Source organism: Lonchura striata, chromosome 16 (genome assembly GCF_046129695.1).
Source record: "Lonchura striata isolate bLonStr1 chromosome 16, bLonStr1.mat, whole genome shotgun sequence".
NCBI classification, from domain to species: Eukaryota; Metazoa; Chordata; class Aves; order Passeriformes; family Estrildidae; genus Lonchura; species Lonchura striata.
The window spans coordinates 10,510,510-10,530,791 of record NC_134618.1 but is presented as its reverse complement, the minus strand read 5'-3'; the positions used below and the strand labels follow the sequence as shown (position 1 = coordinate 10,530,791).

The window sequence follows — 20,282 nt, the reverse complement described above, 5'->3', positions numbered from 1 at the left end:
TCATTTAATGCCCTTTAGGAACACTGTAGAGGTGCTTTGAATGAAGACTCTTAAGGAAAACACAGGATTGTTCCTTATTTTGTACATAATTTACCCTAGAGCCCAGCCACATACATTCCTCCCTGTAGCCCTCCTCTTCTGTGTGTGCTGCTGCCTCTCGGCTCCCTGTTAAAGTGTGTTATCTGGAAAGTTTAAACTTGTCTTACAAACAAAAAATATTCCTTTCCTGCATCCAAGCAGAGGCCTCTCTCTTCTGACACAGGGCAGGGTGAGGTGGGGATGATGATTCTGCATGGGTAGGCAGAGGGATTAGGGAACCTGTTGCAGGTGGAGGCAGCACTGACTCTGCAGCCTGAGCTCAGCAGCTGCTTCAGGAGCCATACCACAGTTACTCCAGATCTCCTTAGACAGGGGATGTTTGGAGTCTGCCAGGCTGTAGGGCCACAAAAGTGGCTGCCTATTAAGGCAGTGAACCAGATCTGTGAGAGCTGAGTGGGTTGAGCTGGCTGGGAATGGGGCCATGGGGTGGGAGTCTCTTGCCAGCTTCTTGTGGGGTTGGTGGTGTTCTGCAGCAAGCTGAGAGAGCAACTGAGAAAAAGGGGACTTGACAAGATCCTCCCAGCCTGTCTTGCTAAGGACTCCTTAGTTCTACTGCAGTCTTTAATAATTCAAAGAAAACAACCTCTGCCCTCCTTTTAAGGGATGCCTCACTGTCTGCAGTAGAACACCTACTCTATACTGACCTAGTTTTTTCTTCTGCATCTCTCAATGGAAAACCTTGCTCTGGTGATGGCACTGCAGAAAAAGCAGTTCTTGGCAAAAGGACACAGTGAGAAGCCTTGAAATGACAGGCTGATAAGCATGCAAAGGTCAGGGCAGCAGGAGCAGAACTGTTCCATGTTTACCTGCAGGTAACTGAGAATTCACAGTTCCAGTTTCTGCTAAATGCTGATGACAGAATGAATTATATAATGAAAAATAAACTTAAAATGCAGAGTGAAATGGTTCATGTTGGGTGAGTCTGAGTGGGACTGGATTAACTTATTTTAGTTTCTGCTGATTTTATTAAGTAATGCCTCTTCTCCTCAGAAGATGAGGGCATAAAGGAAAATGAGGGACAACGATTTAGCTATGTACTCATGTACGAGCTGTGCTACAGATTTGGAGTGTTGTAACTTCGGGAAGGTGTAAGGGCTTTATTGCTCTGTCTTTGGAGGTGCCTCCTGGAAAGCTCTTGCAGGCAGCCTTGCCTGAGGGCACGCTAGTTATGTGGCTTTGTACTGTCTGCTGAATTAATGTGCCATTAAAGTAAAGGGCTCCTGGAAATTTCACTCTGCAGCTGAAGTGTGGGGCCACCTTAGCTTAGGGGCTGAAACTATTGCCACCACTACTGTGTGAAGCACATTACAGCTCAGGTAAGCTCTGTGACCATGATGTGGTCCAGCGGCAGTTTGGTTTATGCAACACTAAATAAAACTAGTTTAGACCTTAGACATCTGCATTTTCTTTATAGGCATAAGAAGGCAAATAATCTGCAGTTTATGGCTCAGCAATGTTGGCCGTATAAAATACTTTATTCAAAGAGAAAATCTCAGCTCCAATTCCAGCCTTCCTAAACCAAGATGTGAAAAACTTGTTTTTAATGTAGAATAAAACAGATTAACAAAATTAATCTGGTTAAACAGACAGCACTTTATTAAACTCATAGTTACTTAATGCTAAAAAATAACATTTGCAAAAATGAAAAAAGTTTAAATAACATACACAAAATTACAACTGAGAAGCAAACCAGGCACTTTAAATATGACCTAAACAAGACATAAGCCTACCCCTGATATGATGAAGCAAGAAACTCCCTTGGGAATAACACAACATCTAAAGGGAGGAAAAAAGCTTAGACCATGACATATGCGCAGCCTACTTTTTCCTTTATAATGAACATAAAGCATTGGCCTGGTGTACTCATACTATTTGAACAAAGGATGTTAAGGCTTACAAATATTTTTCCACATTCAAAATGTGCTTTTACTGTTCTGAACTGTGATACTGCTGTATCAAAATGACCACTGCTGTGTACTAAAGACAGTACGTTCAGAACTCCAGTATCTGGGAAGTCAAATATCTCCCTCCCCTTTCTGTCAACCTACTTGCCATTGACTTAACAGTACCCACTATTACTACAGCCTTTTACCAAATTCTGTGGAACACTCTATCATGCACATACTCTTACTACTGCACTGCTGCTTCTTGGTTATTCTTAAAATCCCTTTTACAGTGCCAGTGTAATATGTATATTGATTTTCCTCAGTTTCCAGGAGTACACAATGACTGAATGCTTGATGAGTGAACAATTACATAGCAAATGCTGGGATTGTACAGCTAAGTGCTTATGAAGTCTGGAGAAACCTACTTATTCACTCTTTCCAGTATTGGCAGAAAGATCCAAGCCAGGCTGCTTCTGTGGTAAACTTCCATTAACATCTTGCTTCCTCATCTGACCCCTGTGTACATGAGAAAAGAATGGTTTTATTGGCTGTTGCTCCCTAAGATTGTCTTTTAACTTTTTGCTCAAAAAAAGCTGAGCACTGTGAGCTGTCCCAGACAGGTTTATATTTGCTGCTGGTCTACCTAAGCTTCTCTCAAGAGACAGAGAAACACAGAAACAGATGTTATTATCTGTTTTAATGTCAACATTGTAGCTCAACAGGGCTGGTGTGTAGGATGGATTGTGTATTTGGATATGCTATGGAAAATGCAAGTCTTCTGGAATTGGTGGGCAGTGTAGTGGATGTGGCAGCATGCCTTGGAACCGGGCCTTGTACCGTGCTTTTGTCACTCTCCTGCCATCTCGGGCAGCTTTGTGTGTCCTCAAGAGCTGTGCAAACACAGCTGTGCTGAAGGAGCTAACTGAGGAAGCCTACAAGAGAGCAGCTGTGATTTTTCTTCTTGCTCTTCCCTATGGCACAGTGATTACTGTGGTTCTTTCCCTGGCAGGTATTTCAGGGGGCCCCCGGTGGCACTCCAGCACAGCCTGCTGCTACCTCCTGCTCGCTGCTGCCTGTCTCAGGCAATGCTGACTGAAACAAGCCCAAAGTCCCAAGAGGCACAACTGGCAATTTACACAGTGCTGTATCCTACAAAACCTGTTATTTTTATTTTGGCCACACTGTCCTTTTTAAGTACTCCTCTGTCTCTCCCAAAATGACAATGAATTTTGTTCCCTTACTCTATAAATGCAGGTAAGCAGTTGGGTCATGATGCAGGAAAAGCTGCACAGTTAATCTCCTACACAAAATTCAATTTGTCAGTAGGTTTTAATGATGTTTAAAGCAACACATTAGAGTGAAACAAGGGTCTATTTTACTGTCTAATGTTATGTTGTGTTAGTACATTCACATTTAAAGACAACTTTTGTTTCTTCTGTCCCAAAAAGGAAAAAGGGCATGAATTAATACTCATTAGAATACCTATCAATTACCAGATATCTGTATGCTGAATTTTAAGCCATGAGGGTAGCCCAGGATTCATAGCATTCAAGAAACATTGGTAAACTAAGCAACAGTGGCTCATTTAGGAAAAACATGAAACAATGAATGAAACAGCACAATTGCAGAGTTTGAAACCCAAGCATGGATCAAGACATCCATACTCACCTTGATGCACACCAGTAGTTGACCAGAGTTGAAAGTGCAACGTAAGAAATGCTCAGCACTCCAGAAACTCCCAGGGACAGGGCTCCCAGACCACACAGCACACACAGTAGGGCTATGCCACCTATGGCTATGACAACACCTAAAAAAACATCACTCTGTTACTTAAACAAGTCTATGTACAAATAGAAAAGCTGATATTCTACCATAACCCCAATTTCAAACAATTTGGGAAAATCATCTGGCTAGCCTCTGTAAAAGCTATGCATGCTCAAGATAACTGGTTTAGGCATATCCTAATGGCTGAGATTAGAAAAGGAAAATGGGATTTCCCTGTATAGACTACACTTAATTAGATTACTATTCTTCTATTAAGAGTTTTACTACTGCTCAGACCTGAGGACTACACACAGAACTCCTCAATTGCTAGGACTCTAATTTCCAGAAGGAAAAATTAAGAAGGAAAAAAGGTAACATGCCTTAAAAGGGAATAGGTAAGTACATTCATGCATGCATATAGTACCTTCCATGACTATCACACCAATACAGGCCATTACAGCTGTTGTAACAACAAAAACCAGGAAAAATCCAACAGGAATAGCTGACACTGCAATAAACATCAGGAGTGATAAGGCAACAAAAGGATGGTCATCTAAATATTGGCCAATGCGAGAATTCATAAAGGCAACAACCTGCAGATGAAAGAAAAACATTTCAGATTTTTTTTAGTCTCCTGTCACAGATACCTTTCACAGATCACTGCTACTGTAGTGAACCATAGGTAGGATAGATATTTTGTCAGTCTGCAGCTGGAATAGGGAGCACCTCTTGCCTCTTTGTTTCAAAAGCATGGGGCCTTGGTAACTTCAGGGCAAATATAATTCTACCAACAACAGACATGTTTTTCTTGGACTTCCCAGTTCTATTCTTGCAGAAATTATGAAAAAAAACTAAACCCACAAAAAAACAACCAATCTGAAAGCAAGTAAAAAAAAAATCAGTCTAGCTGTAGCTTTCACTGGAGTCTTGGCAACCATTATTTTAAACTAGAGACCTCTATTTGTTAATTTTAAAAATCTGTAACATTTACAAATGCTCAACTTTTCTTTCAGCCATGGCTTAGGAATATCTGCAACCTGCTCATTTATTGAATCAAAGTACAGTGCAGGCATGTCTGTATCAGAAAGTTGTTAAGAATAACATTACTGGTAAATAAAAAATCTTTTTACAGAGGCAGTCATAGCTATACACTAGAATTTTACTGTAGTAGTTTTCCTTCCCTTAAGGAAACACATATTGTAGTTTTAGTTCTCTTTATAGCACTGCAACCATTTCATTAAAATGCCACTCTACTATCTCAAAGGGTTATGCCAGTAAAACAAAAAATGCAGAACAGGCTTCCCTCCTCTTTGACTGAAGGTGTGGGAGGACAGGCCTTCCCACAGGCCTCACAGTGTTCACTTGAAAAACAGGGAGTGCATTTAAATAAATCAGGGTGTGATATCTTGATAGTTACAAAATATATCTTTATAAACATCAAATTACAATCCAGACCCACATTTTCGTTGCTGTGGATGATCTGCATCACGGAGTGCCATTGCTTCTGTAGTTCCTGCATTTCTTTAGACATGTTATTAATCCTCAGCCACGACCTCTTCTGAACAGCCACTTCTCACTCTTGCCATCCAATTTCCCTTAAAATTATGGTACAATTAGTGACAGGCTTATAAAGATGCTTTTTGAAAACCAAATGTTTCCTTTGTATAAAGAGAGATTGCAGATTTCAGCTGAAGTGATGCACATTACTTTTACAAAAAGCACATCTAATGTAGAGAGCTTGTCCCTGCAAGTTCTTCTGAAACTCCCAAAGCCAAGTAGCAAGAGACAGGTGACTCTCACCTTCTAACATTAACCCTGTGCTTACCCATCAAGGTATTCACTTACCAGTAAAAACATCACTTCTAGCCACCTGCATGAACAATTTGTTGCTATGGGTTCTGGAAACCGGTAACACATTAATGAGACTTATTTCTGTGAGTATCCTCGTACTCAGAATTGAAAGCATACCCCACACAGCTTCCAAACTCAGCATATTAAGGCAAAATGCTTCCAGATGCTATGAACACATTGAATCGGGGCAGTTTCAAGGAAACCTCAGCTCGGTAATCTCCCTGACAATTTCCAGCTGTTGTTGCAGGGGGACCCTTGCAAGGGGCAGGTTAGAGGATGCGTTTTCCTGTTTGCTATCCCGAGCAGCCGTGGCGCCAGTGTCGCTGCTGGGGGGACACTCAGGGCCGTGCTGGGGGGACAAGCAGGGCCGTGGTGAGGGGACAAGCAGGGCCGTGCTGGGGGGACACTCAGGACCGTGCTGGGGGGACCCACAGGGCCGTGCTGGGGGGAGACTCAGGACTGTGCTGGGGGGACACTCAGGGCCGTGCTGGGGGGACACTCAGGACCGTGCTGGGGGGACACTCAGGGCCGTGCTGGGGGGACACTCAGGACCGTGGTGAGGGGACACTCAGGACCGTGCTGGGGGGACAAGCAGGGCCGTGCTGGGGGGACACTCAGGACCGTGCTGGGGGGACACTCAGGACCGTGCTGGGGGGACACTCAGGACCGTGGTGAGGGGACAAGCAGGGCCGTGCTGGGGGGACACTCAGGGCCGTGCTGGGGGGACCCACAGGGCCGTGGTGAGGGGACACTCAGGACCGTGCTGGGGGGACACTCAGGACCGTGCTGGGGGGACCCACAGGGCCGTGGTGAGGGGACACTCAGGACCGTGCTGGGGGGACCCACAGGGCCGTGCTGGGGGGACCCGCCGGGCCGTGCTGGGGGGACCCACAGGGCCGTGCTGGGGGGACACTCAGGGCCGTGCTGGGGGGACACTCAGGGCCGTGGTGAGGGGACACGCAGGGCCGTGCTGGGGGGACCCGCCGGGCCGTGCAGGGCACTCGGTAGTCACACACAGCGGGCGAGCCCGGGGCGCTGGAGCTGCCCGCGGGGCGCGCCCGAGCCCGGGCGTTACCGCGCAGCGCCCGCGGCCTGCAGCGGGCACCCAGACCGCGGCCAGGGCACAGCCATCACCCCCCTCACACCGCTGCACCGCCCCCGCCAGCCAGCGCCCCGCCGGGTCCCCGGCGTGTGTCCGCCGGAGGTAAGGGCGGACGCGGCCTCCTCAGTGCCGGAGCTCGGCCGCTCACCTGCGGCTGCCGCGCAGGGGCTGCGGCCCGCTCGGCCCCGGCTGCCGGGCCTGCCGGGCTGCGGGAGCGCCGCCGCCCGCCCGCCGCTGTCTCCTCCCCGCCGGGCCGGGCCGGGCCGGGCCCGCCCGTGGCGGCGCGAGCGGCCGTGGGCGGGCGGCGCCCGGGCCCCGCTGCCAGGGCCGGCCAGCGGTGACCGATGCCCCTCGGGCGTCCTGTCGTGTCCCCCCTGTTGTCCTGCCCTTCACCCCAGCCCTACCTCATCCGCTCAGTCCGGGCACCCTCATGAGTGTCCTAGAGGTTTGCGTTGTTTTAGCACATGCAGCCTGGAGCTCTTCGCAATGGAGGACGGAAGATGAGGGTGTCCGCGGTCTCCGTGCCGCTGTGGAGGCGGGCAGACGCTCGCTCGGCCCCGGTGGCAGCAGTGGCTCCGTGGGTTCCGTAACGCCGCCGTCCCCGGGCTGGGCGCGTTCAGCCGCGCCGTGAGGAGCGCTGGAGCAGCGGCGGAACGCTCGCCGCACCCGGCTCCGCCACCTTCCCCCGGCCCCGTGGCTGTTCCCACGCGTCCCCGCCTCGTCCTGCTGCCTCCCGGTGTTCCCGTGCCCACGTGGCAAACCTGTTCGGGGACCGTGTCAGGAGTGATCACGTTAAGAATTCAGCTGGGTTTTCAGCAAAAGCAATGCGGCTACAGTGCCTCAGCATTTGGCCGGGACTGATGCTCGGTGAGGTGTGTTGCGCGATGGTTTGGCCTGGCTGTTCTCCAGAGCCATCATGATGGTGTGAACAGGCAAGCGTGAGGCTTCAGTGAAGTCCCAGCTTCTGCTACACTGATCTTTTCATGCTGCAAATTGCAATCAGAAATGAGTTAAATATTCGTGTTTCTCGTGCCTGATTTAATAATTTCATTGGTGCCACCTATGAGAGTATTACAAAAGTGAATGTTAATGGTTTCGTGATTATTTTTTTAACGCCAACAAAAGAAATAGCATGTTTCATTTGCAAATTAATGCATAAATAAGTTTCGTGAAGTATGGAGGGTTAGACTGTTGGAGCTCTGTGTCTTTGAGGTGCTGATTTCAATGATCTCTCTAGATACCAGGATTTGTGTAGTCAGGAGTAGGATTTGCATATTAACACATATTTGGACTGTGGGGGTCTAAAAGCCTTGCACAAGATACCTGCAAGAAGAGGATGGTCAGGGCAAGTGTATGTTGCTTGAACTCGTAATGTGTTAATCTCTCATATTATTAAAATGCATAGTGGATTGATTTTCTTGGTACACTAGGGTATATCATAATAAATTTGTTGGTTTGTATACTTTTTTTAACAAGTGAGCATAGGGAAAACTAGCTGTCAGGGTTCCAGCGTGACATAACTCAGTGATAATGGCACTATAAAGTTTAATGGAGCTGAGTTTAAAGTATAGTAGAGATTTTAAATTTCTGGCTGTTTTCAAGCATGCCATAGCTGCAGTTTTGAAGATAGTCTCATACTTCTTAGTAAATAATTTTCTTGCTATGCATAATTATCTCTTCTGCTAAAAATTCATATATAATCTTCCTCTATACAAAACAACTGGTTTTAATGTTTTTAAAGCAGCAGAGATAAGTTATTCAGCTTAGAAGAGCATGCATATATAAGCATCCAAGTTGATGTGCACAGAGGAACAGTAGTTACTCTTAACTGCTGCTTAATTGAGCTTGTCTTCATGCCAGTGTCAGCTCCAATTAGCAGGAAAATACTCACGTTGCAAACCAGCACTAAAATATTTGGAGAGTTACAGCATGCATTAGCCAAGCAATTACCAGCACCAGCAGCGCTGATTTTGTACCCTGCACTGTTGGCCCATGTTTAAAGAACAATGGCCAACAACAATGTTCCATTTGTAGGTGGTATAAGGGCAAGACATAAGGAAAACTGTGCTGTTAACTCAGGGATATCAGCCATTCTCACGGCTCACAGAAAATTGGATGAAAAATGGCAAAGATTATGGGAAAAGGTTTAAAATGGAACTCGTGTTGGCAGAACATGTACAAGGCCCTCTTGAGGGTAGCTATTAAGAGACTATGCTAGATTTCATATTGGATGGTTGTAATTCCCATTTGTGGAAGAATGTGATGGAAGACTCTTTCAGGATGTAGTGATGACTGTGAGTGGGAGGCAAATGCATACTGGCTTAGAGGAATTGAGACTATCCCACCTGCTGTGTTGAGATCTTCAGGGAGTTAGAGTCTGAATGGTGGAATAGTGGTAGAGGTGTTTGAATTCAAGATTTTGACTCTTGAATATTTTTTTTCCCAATTCTTCTTAAGAAAATTTGGGTTTATAGAGCCTTTACTGTTCTGGAAGCCCTGTGCAGCTCTTTCATGCAAAAGTTAGAATATCTCAGGTATCTCAGGACTACATTTTTTCATAACTTTCAGAGGTAAAAGGAACCTGTAAAGTTCCTCATTGGTTCCACAACTGAATCTCCCTGACCACAGCTTGGCACAACACTAAAAGGGGCTGTTTCCTCTCTGCTGAGGGAGGAGGGAATTCTGTCTCCAAGCACCAGCTATGCTGTAACTGGGGCAACCAAGCTGAGGACTGAAAGGCAGTGTCAGAGAAGTTCACCAAGCTGTGACAGGCAGAGGGACTGGTAACAAGGGCACCTGCAGGTAGTACCTGCCCTTACCCTGCTCATCTGTGCATCCTGTGGATGTGTGAGGCATGCAGAGTGTCTCTCTCTTTCTCTTTTCCTATTCCTTTTGACATGGGCTTATTCTTCTTGGCAATTAATGTGTGGTTCTGCTGTAAAACACAGCTTGGGGGCCCAGGGTCCCTGGGACATTAGAAGAGAACGGGCAGTGGGGAGGAAACTGGTGTTGGAGAAAATGGAAAGGGCAGGATTTAAGAAAGTCTGGCTTGAAGGATATCTTGGGGGGAGTTAAAAAGATTAAGGTGAAAAGTGAGCTTGGGAGGAATGGTGAAAAAAAGAGCATAGAAGTTTGGAGGAAGAGAGTTTATTGTTGTAAGCAGCGAATGTGAGAGCTGATTTTTCTTCTTCCTGGCAACTGGGATAGAAGCTGATTGACACCTTGTGCAGTACCTGAAATTAGTCTCTCTTTCTTTTCCAGTGCATGTAACAACAGGATGTTCACACTGAAGGGAAGGACCAAAAAATTCTAAGTAAACGAAAAGCCAACACAGAGCTCGTGTCTTCTGAGGGTAAATTCCTTCTGCAGTGACTGTGAAAGTTCAATAACTTTGTCAAAACTTCAGATGCAATTGGCCATTACTGGTGGTTAGTGGCTTGATATTAGAAGAACTCATTAAAATACACATTTTCTTGTTAAATATTCTTTGGACTTAATCCTTTATAATGGACTTTTTATTAAGAATTTTTAAAAAATATTAGGTGTTTGAAAGGCTAGTTAGCATATAATTCAGGAGTTTTTTTAGGATGAATGATGGCTTTTTTAATGACTCTTGTACCTTTAAGAATTAATGAATGGATATCCTAATGAACTGTATCATTTATTCATTTTTAAAGTACCCTAAGGCCCAATCCTTTAGTCATTAATCAAGGGGAATTCATGCTCTCTTTAATGAGTTATGTCTGGCAGTGATAATGTCTTTATTTCTGTGTGTGTGCAGGCATGCTGGGGAATACCAAGGAGGTAAATCAAATCAGCCCTTTCTCAAATTTTATTTCTGAATGGGCTCTACTTTGGTATTGAGGAGGGCACAATTTTGTCTCCTAGAAAACTGATTCTAGCAGCCTCGTTTTTCAGTGATACATCAGAAAGCAATAACCATGTGCTAAAAGTGTGTTAAAATTATGTAAAAAAAGATTATATCTTATTCAAACATAATTGTATAGGGTAATAACTTCCTCTTCCATGGTGATTTAACTCACTGGTGTTCAGATACAACACACTTCTACTTCCTTTTTCTCATAGTGTCACTGTGTGTTTAGGAAATTTTTCCTTGTGACTCTCCGAAACAAGTTTCATTTAGGAAACTCAGAACAGACTATAGGCCAGGCTTTGGCCTATACTAAGGAAGGCTGACATTCAAAAGCATCTTAAAACATTGTGAGGTTTAATAGTTCTGTGAAAATATCCTGGCAGAACTTTGTATGGCATCCTGGAGGCCATCTCAAAGTATTGTCCCCTTGAAGAGGTGAAACATAATCCTAAAACATGTCAGATATCCTGATATTTGTAGTACAACAGTTTGCAGAGTACTTGTGAGCAATTTGTTCTTCCAGCAGCATCCTGGTAATAACTTCTTCTATAATTGGCTCCTTGTAGACATTAAAAAAATCTAGAGGGGTTTTTTCCCCTGCCCAGTAATACAGTTCACACAACTTGGACTGTTTCACTGTCAATTTGGCAGGCTGGTAGGATTTAATATTTTAATATCCAGAGTTTATGCCATTAGAAACTCCATGTGGAGTTTTTAGTATAACTTAAAACATTTAACTAATTTTAAGTAGTTTTCAGGGATATAAAAATAAGATTTTTTTAAAACTGGTATTTACTGGTATTTAGAAGTCTTATGAAATGACTGCAAAAACCATGTTTTGCTGAGGAGCCCACCACAAAGAATGGCTGTTTCCTTAAAATTGGAAAAGTTACAATATGTAATTGTCGATGAAAACTGAAGGACACTTCTTTCTCCATGAATCTTTTTTGAAACAGAGTATTTCATCAATATCTTTGAAGTTACTTTTCATTTCTGTCTAGACACAAAACAATTCTGTGTGCAATATGAGTCGCCGAAAACAGTCACTGAAATTATCAATCCTACGTACGCCTGCACCTGCTTCTGCTTCAGATGCACCTTCAGACTTGCATGAGGTATGTGCCCTCTCCCTGCTGTCAGGGTATGCAGACATTCCATGTGCTGGCAAATCCCCATTCTTTGCAATGGGGTTTAGTCAGCATGGTGGTACTGGGTCAAAAGTTGAACTCGATGGCCTTGGAGGTCTTTTCCAGCCCTAATGATCCAATGATTCCAAGTATATTCATGATTGTATCTCTTGTACTTTAATCTCTGAGGGTATTTTGAGACACGCACCTCATGTGCCTGTGAGGTATCTTGGTAAAGTTCAGACATCAGGACTGATGAAAAGTTCATCAATAAGTCACCTCAGAAAACACAGAATGAACAGACAAAAGAAGTCTATTACAAATCCTTACTGATGTGAGAGAAAGACGAGAGTTGAATTTGTTAACTTGAACTATTCTTCAACTATTACAAGGACTGAGTATTCAAAGTAGATAGGTCATTAACAAAGGCCTAAGGAATAGGAGTTTTCTAAATCTAAGCAAATATAAGGAGAAGAAAAGAAGCAAGATAGAGATGTGGGGGAGCAGAAAGAACTAGATAATAAACTGTGTTCTCTTATTTATAAAAAATACCTTGATTATGCAAAAAAATGCCTGAATATAACTGAAGTGTTCTGTAAAATTATCTTTATACATGTGGAAAGCATAATGATCTAAAAATAGATCGGTGGTCAAATGCATGTCTGACCTGTGTATTTGCTTTTTATACTAATTGATGTTTAATCCTGTTCTAGCTCTAAGAAGGCTTTTTAAATTACTGTGCTTTGTAAAACTTTTGCTTTTATTTTTTCCCAATTTCAGCTTGTCCTTCAGAAAGCCCGTTATCCCCCTTTGATGCAGGAGTCATCATGGACTTTGGCAGCTCCATTCAAGGAACAGCATCACTACCGAAACCCAAGTGACTCCATAGCTAATAACTACACTCTTACTGCACAGGATTTAAAAATGAAAAATATAAAAAAAATGAAGTCCTTTTCAATGGTAGAGTTATCACAGTCTTCACTGTGTATCCATATTTAAGTGTGTCTATAAGTTTAGGCTTGGTTGTGCTATGCATTGTTATCTCTAATTCTTTATCTGCTGAAGCATCATCCCTGGAAACATCACTTATCCCTAATGAACACTTACAAGCTTATCACCTCAGAGTCAGTATAGACAAATTGCCAATGTATGCATAACTTCAGTAAATGTTTCACATTTACTAGTTAGGTTCATCCCTACAAATGATCACATACAGTGCTTCTCTGTGACATTGTATTTTTTTTTTTCTTATTTAATGATGTGATGAATTATCTTAGCTCTGTTTTCCACCAATATGAAATATCTTATTTGAAAAACATGTCTGTATGTGATTTTTCTTAACTGATATTTAAAGCTGCAAGGAAAAAGCGGCGCTGGAGTTCTGACAGGTAACATACTGTAATGTGATAAAGATACAGATTATTACAATAAATCTGGTTTCAGTTGTGATTTAATATTTCTTTTTACTGAATGCTGTGTTAAGCATCCAAGCATGAGAAGTTAAGGCCCTACAAAAAATGTATGTGCATCAAGACTGGCTTTTGAAACACAAGATTTTAGTAAGATAATGACATGAAAATACATTATGATCTTGGGCAACCTAAATAACAATCCTAGTAGGTTTGACTCTGGTAGAACTGCTCATAAAATACTGCCTATCTGAGTGATACTGGGCAGTTGTAAGGTTTGCATGCTTGCATGCTTTATGTTAAAGTAGTATTTGTATTATGCAATTTTAATGAGAGTTTTTTATTGAATAATTTAAATACTTCCATACATCATACTTGTCCTCAGTGTAGCACAAGTGTTTTATATAATCGTTGTCATCTGTCCTTAAACATTGCTGCTTCCTTATTCACTAAGTTTGTATTCTTTTTTTCAAAAGTACTTTGTTAAAGAGTGTGAGTCGCATTTCACTGAGTGTACCTGCTCACACACCAGAACTGCATGTCATAAATTATACAAACAACCAGCCACTGACTCCAGAAGAACAATTTGCTCTCATGGATTTACATGAGAAGGAGATAAGTAAGCGAGAAAGGCTACCTTCAAGTGATGATTTAGAGGTATTTATATAATTTCTTTTTAAGGTGAAAGTAGTAGCATTAATCATCTGCAAGATATCTAGAAACTGTTTACTAAAAGGTAGCTGAGAAAAGCAGGCAGTACATGAGGATTAGGAGATGTAAATACTCAGTATAGCAAACTGCTGTTAAATATTACCACCTCCTTTTTAGTTTTTTTAGCTACTCTGATTTTTGTTGTAAAAGGTTTGCAAGTTAAGTATCTCCCCAAATTATTAACTTCTCATGTTGTTCTGTAGTACTTTTTTATCATTAATTTAATATGCTGAACTGAGTTCTAGTGGTCTATGTGCTTGCATCAACACAGGTGAAAGTACTGTAAAGATATCAGTGCTTTAAAAGGAGTATAGTTAGATACCCAAAATCCATTCTATTCAAACACCTTTCAATTACAGAAAGGGCTTAAGTGATAGAAAAGCTAAAAATACTTTGTAGTAATTAATTATCTGTCACAAAATAAGCATAATCTTTTAAACATTTTTTAGCGGTACTGTCACTACATATATAATGGAGTGCGAGAAGACATGCTGGCACCTCAGGATAAGGAAGTGGTGAATAAAATTTTAAAACATATTCCAACTCGCATTCTTCCTAGCCCAGAGCTAGAGAAATTTGTGGCACGTTTAAAAGAAGAGATTAGGAAAGACTATTCTGTCAGCCTCATGAAAGCCATTGGTAAGACTCACAATCTCTAAACAGTTCCAACTATGTAGACATTTACTGCACTTTGAAAGCAAATCTCCTTCTATTCTTAGCATCCATGGAGAATTCCTCTGAGGTCAGTAGAACTACAGTAGATCTCTGAGAGAAAATAATCTGTTATCATGCTATATAGCATTCAGCAATTTCAACAAATACCTATTTATGAAAGCTTACATCTCATCAGATGGAGAGGTGTAATGAAAAATTGTTTCTACTGTCTCCTATTTTTAGAATCAGGACCAATTCTTTTTTTTTTTTTCCTTTAATAATTTTAAAATCAAATTTGTAATTTGGTTATTGTGCTGTAATTTATGCTAAAACATACAAATATGACCATATTCGTTTTAAATGTGCAGAATTCTACTTCTTCCTGAATGATGAAGATATAGTGGTTCTGAATGTAGATTTTGGCAATATATGCAGTCTAACCATGATATATATGATTTGTTCTAGTTGATTATGTCTTGTTGGATCCAGCTGAGAGGAAGAGACTCTCTATTCAAAGCACCCCACGCCCTTTTCCCCGGAGAGTTGTCTGTGCGCCGGTCCCGTGGCACAGCTCTTACAAAGAAACAAAAAGTTGGAATGAAAGCAATCTGTTCATAGTGAATTCAATGATGCCCACTTTGCAAGAGCTCTGGCTTTCTCAGTAAGATGGCTTGTTCATAGGACCTTAATGAAATGTAGCATGTTTTTATTTAATGATTTGGTTAGAGTGCATCTGCTGACTTCTCTACATATGCTACAGAGATCCTGGGGGAGCCACTAGATAGAAAGGGGCAAAGTATGTATTTTTTTTTTTTTGAGCCTCTATTTCAGCATGATTGTTTCCTGCAATCGCTGAAGGAACATGTGTTACATGATGTGAAAAGATCATCCCCTTTGTTAAAAAGGTGCTATACCTAAATTAAGATCCAGTGCTCAAGTAAATGGTGGTTTGGAATTCTCCTCCTGCTTGCTGTTATGAACAAAATTAACTCTTAAAACTCAATATCTTTCAAATGTTTGTAGTTGAAATTTGCCCTGGGGAAATTTGAAAATTGAGATTTGTTATTTTAGTAAGATAATATGGTAATTCATAATTCTGAGAGCTGTTTTTGCATTTAAGAAACATTTGCAGGAATTTAAGCTTGTATATTACAGAGTGTGATATATGCCATGATGCTGAAATTTCATTTTTTTTCCCCATAGAGTAGTCAGGATAACTACTTAATAATACAGAATAGAAGCAGTAGGTTTCATTCTGCATATTCATTAATAACTGGATATTAATGAATCTATGAAAAGGAGAAGGCAATTTTAGCAAAGAATTAAGAGTTTTAAATACAGCAAGTACAACTAAAATTTGTGAAACCCTTTATGTTTGTTGATAGAAAAACCCAATCAGAAATGCACTTGTTGGACAGCTTGGTCATGGAGTGATATTTATAAATGAAATTACATTTTTAGTGTTTGTTATATACTTGAGGCCTTCCTGACTATATTTCACGGATTTTTTTTTAAACAGCTGTGATTTTTTGATAAGGATCTCCTCTGTGTTTCCCCTCCTAGGTACAGCCGCCTCCGGTTTGTTCGCACTGCAGAGGTGCTCTGTGGACGCCTGCCACTGCTGCCTGCGGAGTTCGAGGATATCATTCAAAGGCACTGTGTGGAAGCTCGTGATATCCTTCAGCACAAGTCAGTGCCAGCTCTGGTAGCTGTACATAAATAGAGTATCTCAGGGTCTGACATACAGCAAGGCCTGTTTTTAAGACAGATCTTAGACTGAGATGACAGCAGTCCCAGCCACAAGGCTGCCAAAACAGAGGGGGAATAGCTCTCAGAGGAATAAACATTGAGGCACTGTCAGAGCCTGTGGAATTCAGAAGGTTTCTAACCATGAGAGGAGTGGAGTCTGTAGCTGTAAAAATGGTGGAAAATCTTTTTTTTTTTTTTTTATTAGGGAAATCAGTCAATTTAAGAATGAGAATATATGAGACACATGATGGAAAGTATTTGCGTTCTGCTGCCTGAGATATCTTCCAAACTTTTTTCTCATTTAATGCCAATAATTGAATATTGTTTCATAATCAATAAAGCAGTATAATTTGCTATTGTTTTGTCTACTACTATTAATTTAAACTAATCATAGTGGTCCATTATAACATGCATCCTTAGCTTTAAAACTTAGGTTTCCCCTAAGTCCTGGAAGGTATAGTTTTGTTTGATATCTAATTATCAATTAACTTCTAGCCCTTTAGATTTTACTCATTCTTTGGGTAATTTCTGAGTTTAGTCTTACTTTGCTCCTTGCAACAAAATCTAACAAGCCTTTAAAAACTTTGTATTATTTCATTGTAGATGGATTCCAACTTGTGCATCTCTTTTTATTGATCAGAGACATATGTGGCTTCATTTTGCTCCTCAAAGAGACTCTGATTCCTCTGAGAAAGTTGAAAGCTATTTTAGCTCCGTGGCAGCTCTAATGTCATTACAATTGCGTGAGATGGTTGTTAACTCCTTAGAAGATCTTCTTGCATTTTTTATGATCCACAAGGTATGTGCTGTCAGGTATACGTATAGTTTTCTGTCTTACATGGAGATAATTCATATAACCATAAAATCTAGTGCTCTTTGAAGGCTAAAATGTCCCAGATGGCTCTTGCCTTCATAAAAAATGGCTGTATCCTTCAAAGGCTTCTGTATACTCAGTGGATTTTTTGCACAGTCAAGAATTGCTGACCTGAACAATCTCTTGGCAGGTCTAGGGTTCCAAGTAAGGTCTATAGCAGATTTCAACTCAGTCTTGAGTGAGTGTGCATTTAGTTTATTTTAGTTTAGCTTTTTTAAGTTTAATTTTCTTGTTCTTGACCAGTTATAGTATTTCTCTGAAAGGACAGAAATAATCCCCTTTGAAGACAAAAGTGTGCACAGTCACTGTGCAATCCTTTGCTGAGGTGATATATGGGTGTGGTGTCCCTGTCTATACCCAGTGAGTGCCCTCTATTATTTCAAGTAATGCACAGGATTATAACAATAACCAATACACTGTGGGAGTTCTTACCACTGTTTTGGCTACCATAAAGTTGCTTCTTTGATGAAATTAGTATTTTAAATATAGGATCACCCAGGATGTACCTTGGTAAGACAAAATGAGTAAATATGGTGGGTTATATACTGCATTGCAGAGGATAAATTAAATCATTTTCTTAATGCAATTTACTATCAAACCTTGCACTAAGCCTTGCCACTAAGATTTACATTTAGATGATGATTGTGTGGCTGGTGGTTGGGATTTTAAATTTTTTTTAGTTTCATCTGGTGGGTTGGTTTGGATGGGGTCTTCTATTTGTTTTGTTTTGTTGCTTGTTTTGTTATTTTTTTACTTATTATAACACCTACATTGAGAATCTAGTCATGGATTAGGACTCCATTATTGTAAAGGCAATTTGGGGGTAGTGTACTTCTTACTGACCATACAATTAAAAAATTAGATTCTACAATTTATTTCTGATAGATATTATCAATTACTTTTTAAAAATAATTTTTTTTCTGTATGATAATAATGATGTAGTTCTGTTACTTAAGAGAAAAGGCAATTAGGCTTAAATCTAGTTTCTTAATTCTAGCTTTTATAGATTCATTTAAAAGTCAGTACCATAGGATCTTGTTTGAAACATCAGATTTTGTATAAATATCAGGGAAGATGATCCCATTGTTGTTGTGTAGTAAGGATATTTGGGGAGTTTGAACAGTTTAAAAGTTTTTATTCCTACAGATCACTTCCTTGTTCTGTAAATTTTTCCTTCTTTCCCCTAAAGGATGGAAATGACTTTAAAGAACCATATCAAGGAGTGCAGTTCTTCCTGTCGCAGATACTCACAGTCAAACTCCTTGTGAAAGAGCCTGATATTGCCTTTGAGCCACCTTTGGGAGCATGTTGGGATTTAATCAGTCATTGCTTCAGGAAGATCCTGCAGAGTGCTGAGGAACTCCCAAAGGTGCTGGATAAGTTATAGCTGCATACAAAATACAATATTAATAAAAACTATCTATAGTATAAAAGTTATGAATGAGGCTGAAGACTGACAAATAGAAGATAAAGATGAGGATTGTGAATCATGAACTGTGCAAACTTTTTGGTTATAGAAGATATTTTTCAGATTCAAGTTACATTGAAGCACTGGTTTGATTTTCATATTATTTTCTCAAGCAAACTATGTGAGTAACCACATGTTAATTATGGATCAGAGCCTTTTCACATTGCACTGTTTTTTATCAAATAATGATTTTTTTAATGTGGTAGGTGAATGGTAATAGAATACCTTTTTTTTCTTTGCTATTCTGTTTCTTGTTACAGTATTTTTAATGATTTCCTTTAGGTAGAGAAACTTCTATTTCCAGAATTACGAAGAGATGATCTCACTCTTAATACAGTCAAACCACATGAGTCATTGTTTTTGGAGTATATAAACAAACTTGAAAAGATCTTTGAAAGCAACATACTTGGTCCAAAGAAGTAAGTTTTGGCTGGTAACTCCATTGCCCTTCCAAACCCTTAGTTTCATAGCACTGTCCATTTGACTAAATAGACAATGTGAGTGTATTTGTTTCTTTCTATAGAGAAACTTTGCATCAGAAACTTATGTTTGTTTTTTGTGGTTTTCTGTGTTTAAGGTATTTAAATGTGTACAGGAAGTACAGTAATCTTTTGAACAACAAATCACGGCAAGATGTCTCAAAATTTTTGGAAAAAGTTCCTTCTTTAGATGCTTTAACTGAGGTAATGTGTACCTGACAAGGGCAGCATGTCCATACAGCTGCTAAACCATCACACATGACTTCCTAACTTACTGTCTCAAGAACAAATCACTTATTTTACCCTTGGGAATACTAGGGAGTGCTCAATTTACATAGCTCCTTACTTTAGGGCTGCTGTGCAAATGTAGGAGGAGGTTTCTTTATAACCTCCTTCTGTCAGTTTTGTTTTTCTTTTTTAGCAGAAAGGCTGCCCAGAGTATTTGGTCAATCTGCAGCTTGCTTGTCTTTTAAATGTCTTGTCCTCAGTCAACCCTCTACTCTTCCCTTTGCATCCCTGAGTTAGCATATGGCTAAATGCTTGCCTAGGCAGCTTGGGGTCTTCCCTGATATGGCAAATTACTGTGCAAGGCTTTCAGCCCTGGAATCTGTGGATAAAAGCAGGTCTCTGGAAAGATAAAAATGAGTTTTCCTTCATCTGTTTAGAATAAACGATCCAGTTTGTTGGATGTAAATTATTAGTTGTGTCAGATTTTTCAGCTATAGACTTTCAGGAAAAATAACAAGATTTATTATATTCTGTTCTTAGAAGATTGACAGCTTCACAAAACTGAAAGAAGAGATTGCTTCTATGGATATCACTGTTCCTCTGGCCATGTTCTGTCTGGATACTTTACAACTGAATGAGGAACTCTGCAGTCGGACCCAGAATCTCAAAGACACATTGATTGAATTTGAAGTGATGGAAAACAGACAGTTAAATCAAAGGTACCGGTTTGCATGGATGCTTTTTGGTGTCTGCCTGCATTGGTGCTGTATATCTGTGGATGAGATACCTTTATTCATTTCCTGGGGTTTTTAGTGCTGACCAGATTTAAGTGCAAGATGGGCAGCCTGGCTGAACAGGGAACTTTGGATAGAACTCACAGGAAAAAACAAAAAGTTCAGTGTATGAAGAAATGTAATTTTTTTTTTTTTCCAAAGAAAAAATAATTTTACTAGATATTGCCTCTCTATTTGTTTACAATCCCAGTAATATGTATATTCTCTTTTTGT

At 40.8% G+C, this 20,282-nt stretch overlaps 2 protein-coding genes across 3 annotated transcripts in view; one reads left to right on the top strand and one right to left on the bottom strand.

Moving 5' to 3' along the window:
• Nucleotides 1-1,672: 1,672 nt before the first annotated feature.
• On the bottom strand, nucleotides 1,673-7,635 carry LDAF1 (lipid droplet assembly factor 1). 2 transcript variants are annotated; one of them, XM_021539778.2, is made up of 5 exons: nucleotides 7,107-7,635; nucleotides 5,209-5,344; nucleotides 4,174-4,342; nucleotides 3,654-3,792; nucleotides 1,673-2,501 (listed from the first exon to the last, which is right to left on the bottom strand). In XM_021539778.2, the coding sequence occupies exons 2-5, from the start codon at nucleotides 5,278-5,280 to the stop codon at nucleotides 2,411-2,413; spliced, it is 471 nt and encodes a 156-aa protein (XP_021395453.2). In that variant the 5' UTR covers nucleotides 5,281-5,344; nucleotides 7,107-7,635; the 3' UTR covers nucleotides 1,673-2,410. The 2 variants fall into 2 exon arrangements, with proteins under 2 accessions (XP_021395453.2, XP_077642995.1); XM_077786869.1 differs by lacking the exon at nucleotides 7,107-7,635 and adding an exon at nucleotides 6,851-6,927.
• A 1,073-nt stretch (nucleotides 7,636-8,708) lies between these two features.
• The window catches only part of DNAH3 (dynein axonemal heavy chain 3), a 55,754-nt gene continuing 44,180 nt past the window's right edge, over nucleotides 8,709-20,282 (top strand). The window contains exons 1-13 of the mRNA XM_077786950.1: nucleotides 8,709-8,739; nucleotides 10,017-10,054; nucleotides 11,578-11,691; nucleotides 12,484-12,698; nucleotides 13,589-13,769; nucleotides 14,273-14,462; nucleotides 14,943-15,138; nucleotides 16,041-16,166; nucleotides 16,830-17,025; nucleotides 18,290-18,469; nucleotides 18,851-18,987; nucleotides 19,146-19,251; nucleotides 19,816-19,994. Coding sequence (XP_077643076.1) covers nucleotides 8,709-8,739; nucleotides 10,017-10,054; nucleotides 11,578-11,691; nucleotides 12,484-12,698; nucleotides 13,589-13,769; nucleotides 14,273-14,462; nucleotides 14,943-15,138; nucleotides 16,041-16,166; nucleotides 16,830-17,025; nucleotides 18,290-18,469; nucleotides 18,851-18,987; nucleotides 19,146-19,251; nucleotides 19,816-19,994 — 1,889 coding nt within the window. The remainder of the gene's footprint in view (nucleotides 8,740-10,016; nucleotides 10,055-11,577; nucleotides 11,692-12,483; nucleotides 12,699-13,588; nucleotides 13,770-14,272; nucleotides 14,463-14,942; nucleotides 15,139-16,040; nucleotides 16,167-16,829; nucleotides 17,026-18,289; nucleotides 18,470-18,850; nucleotides 18,988-19,145; nucleotides 19,252-19,815; nucleotides 19,995-20,282) is intronic.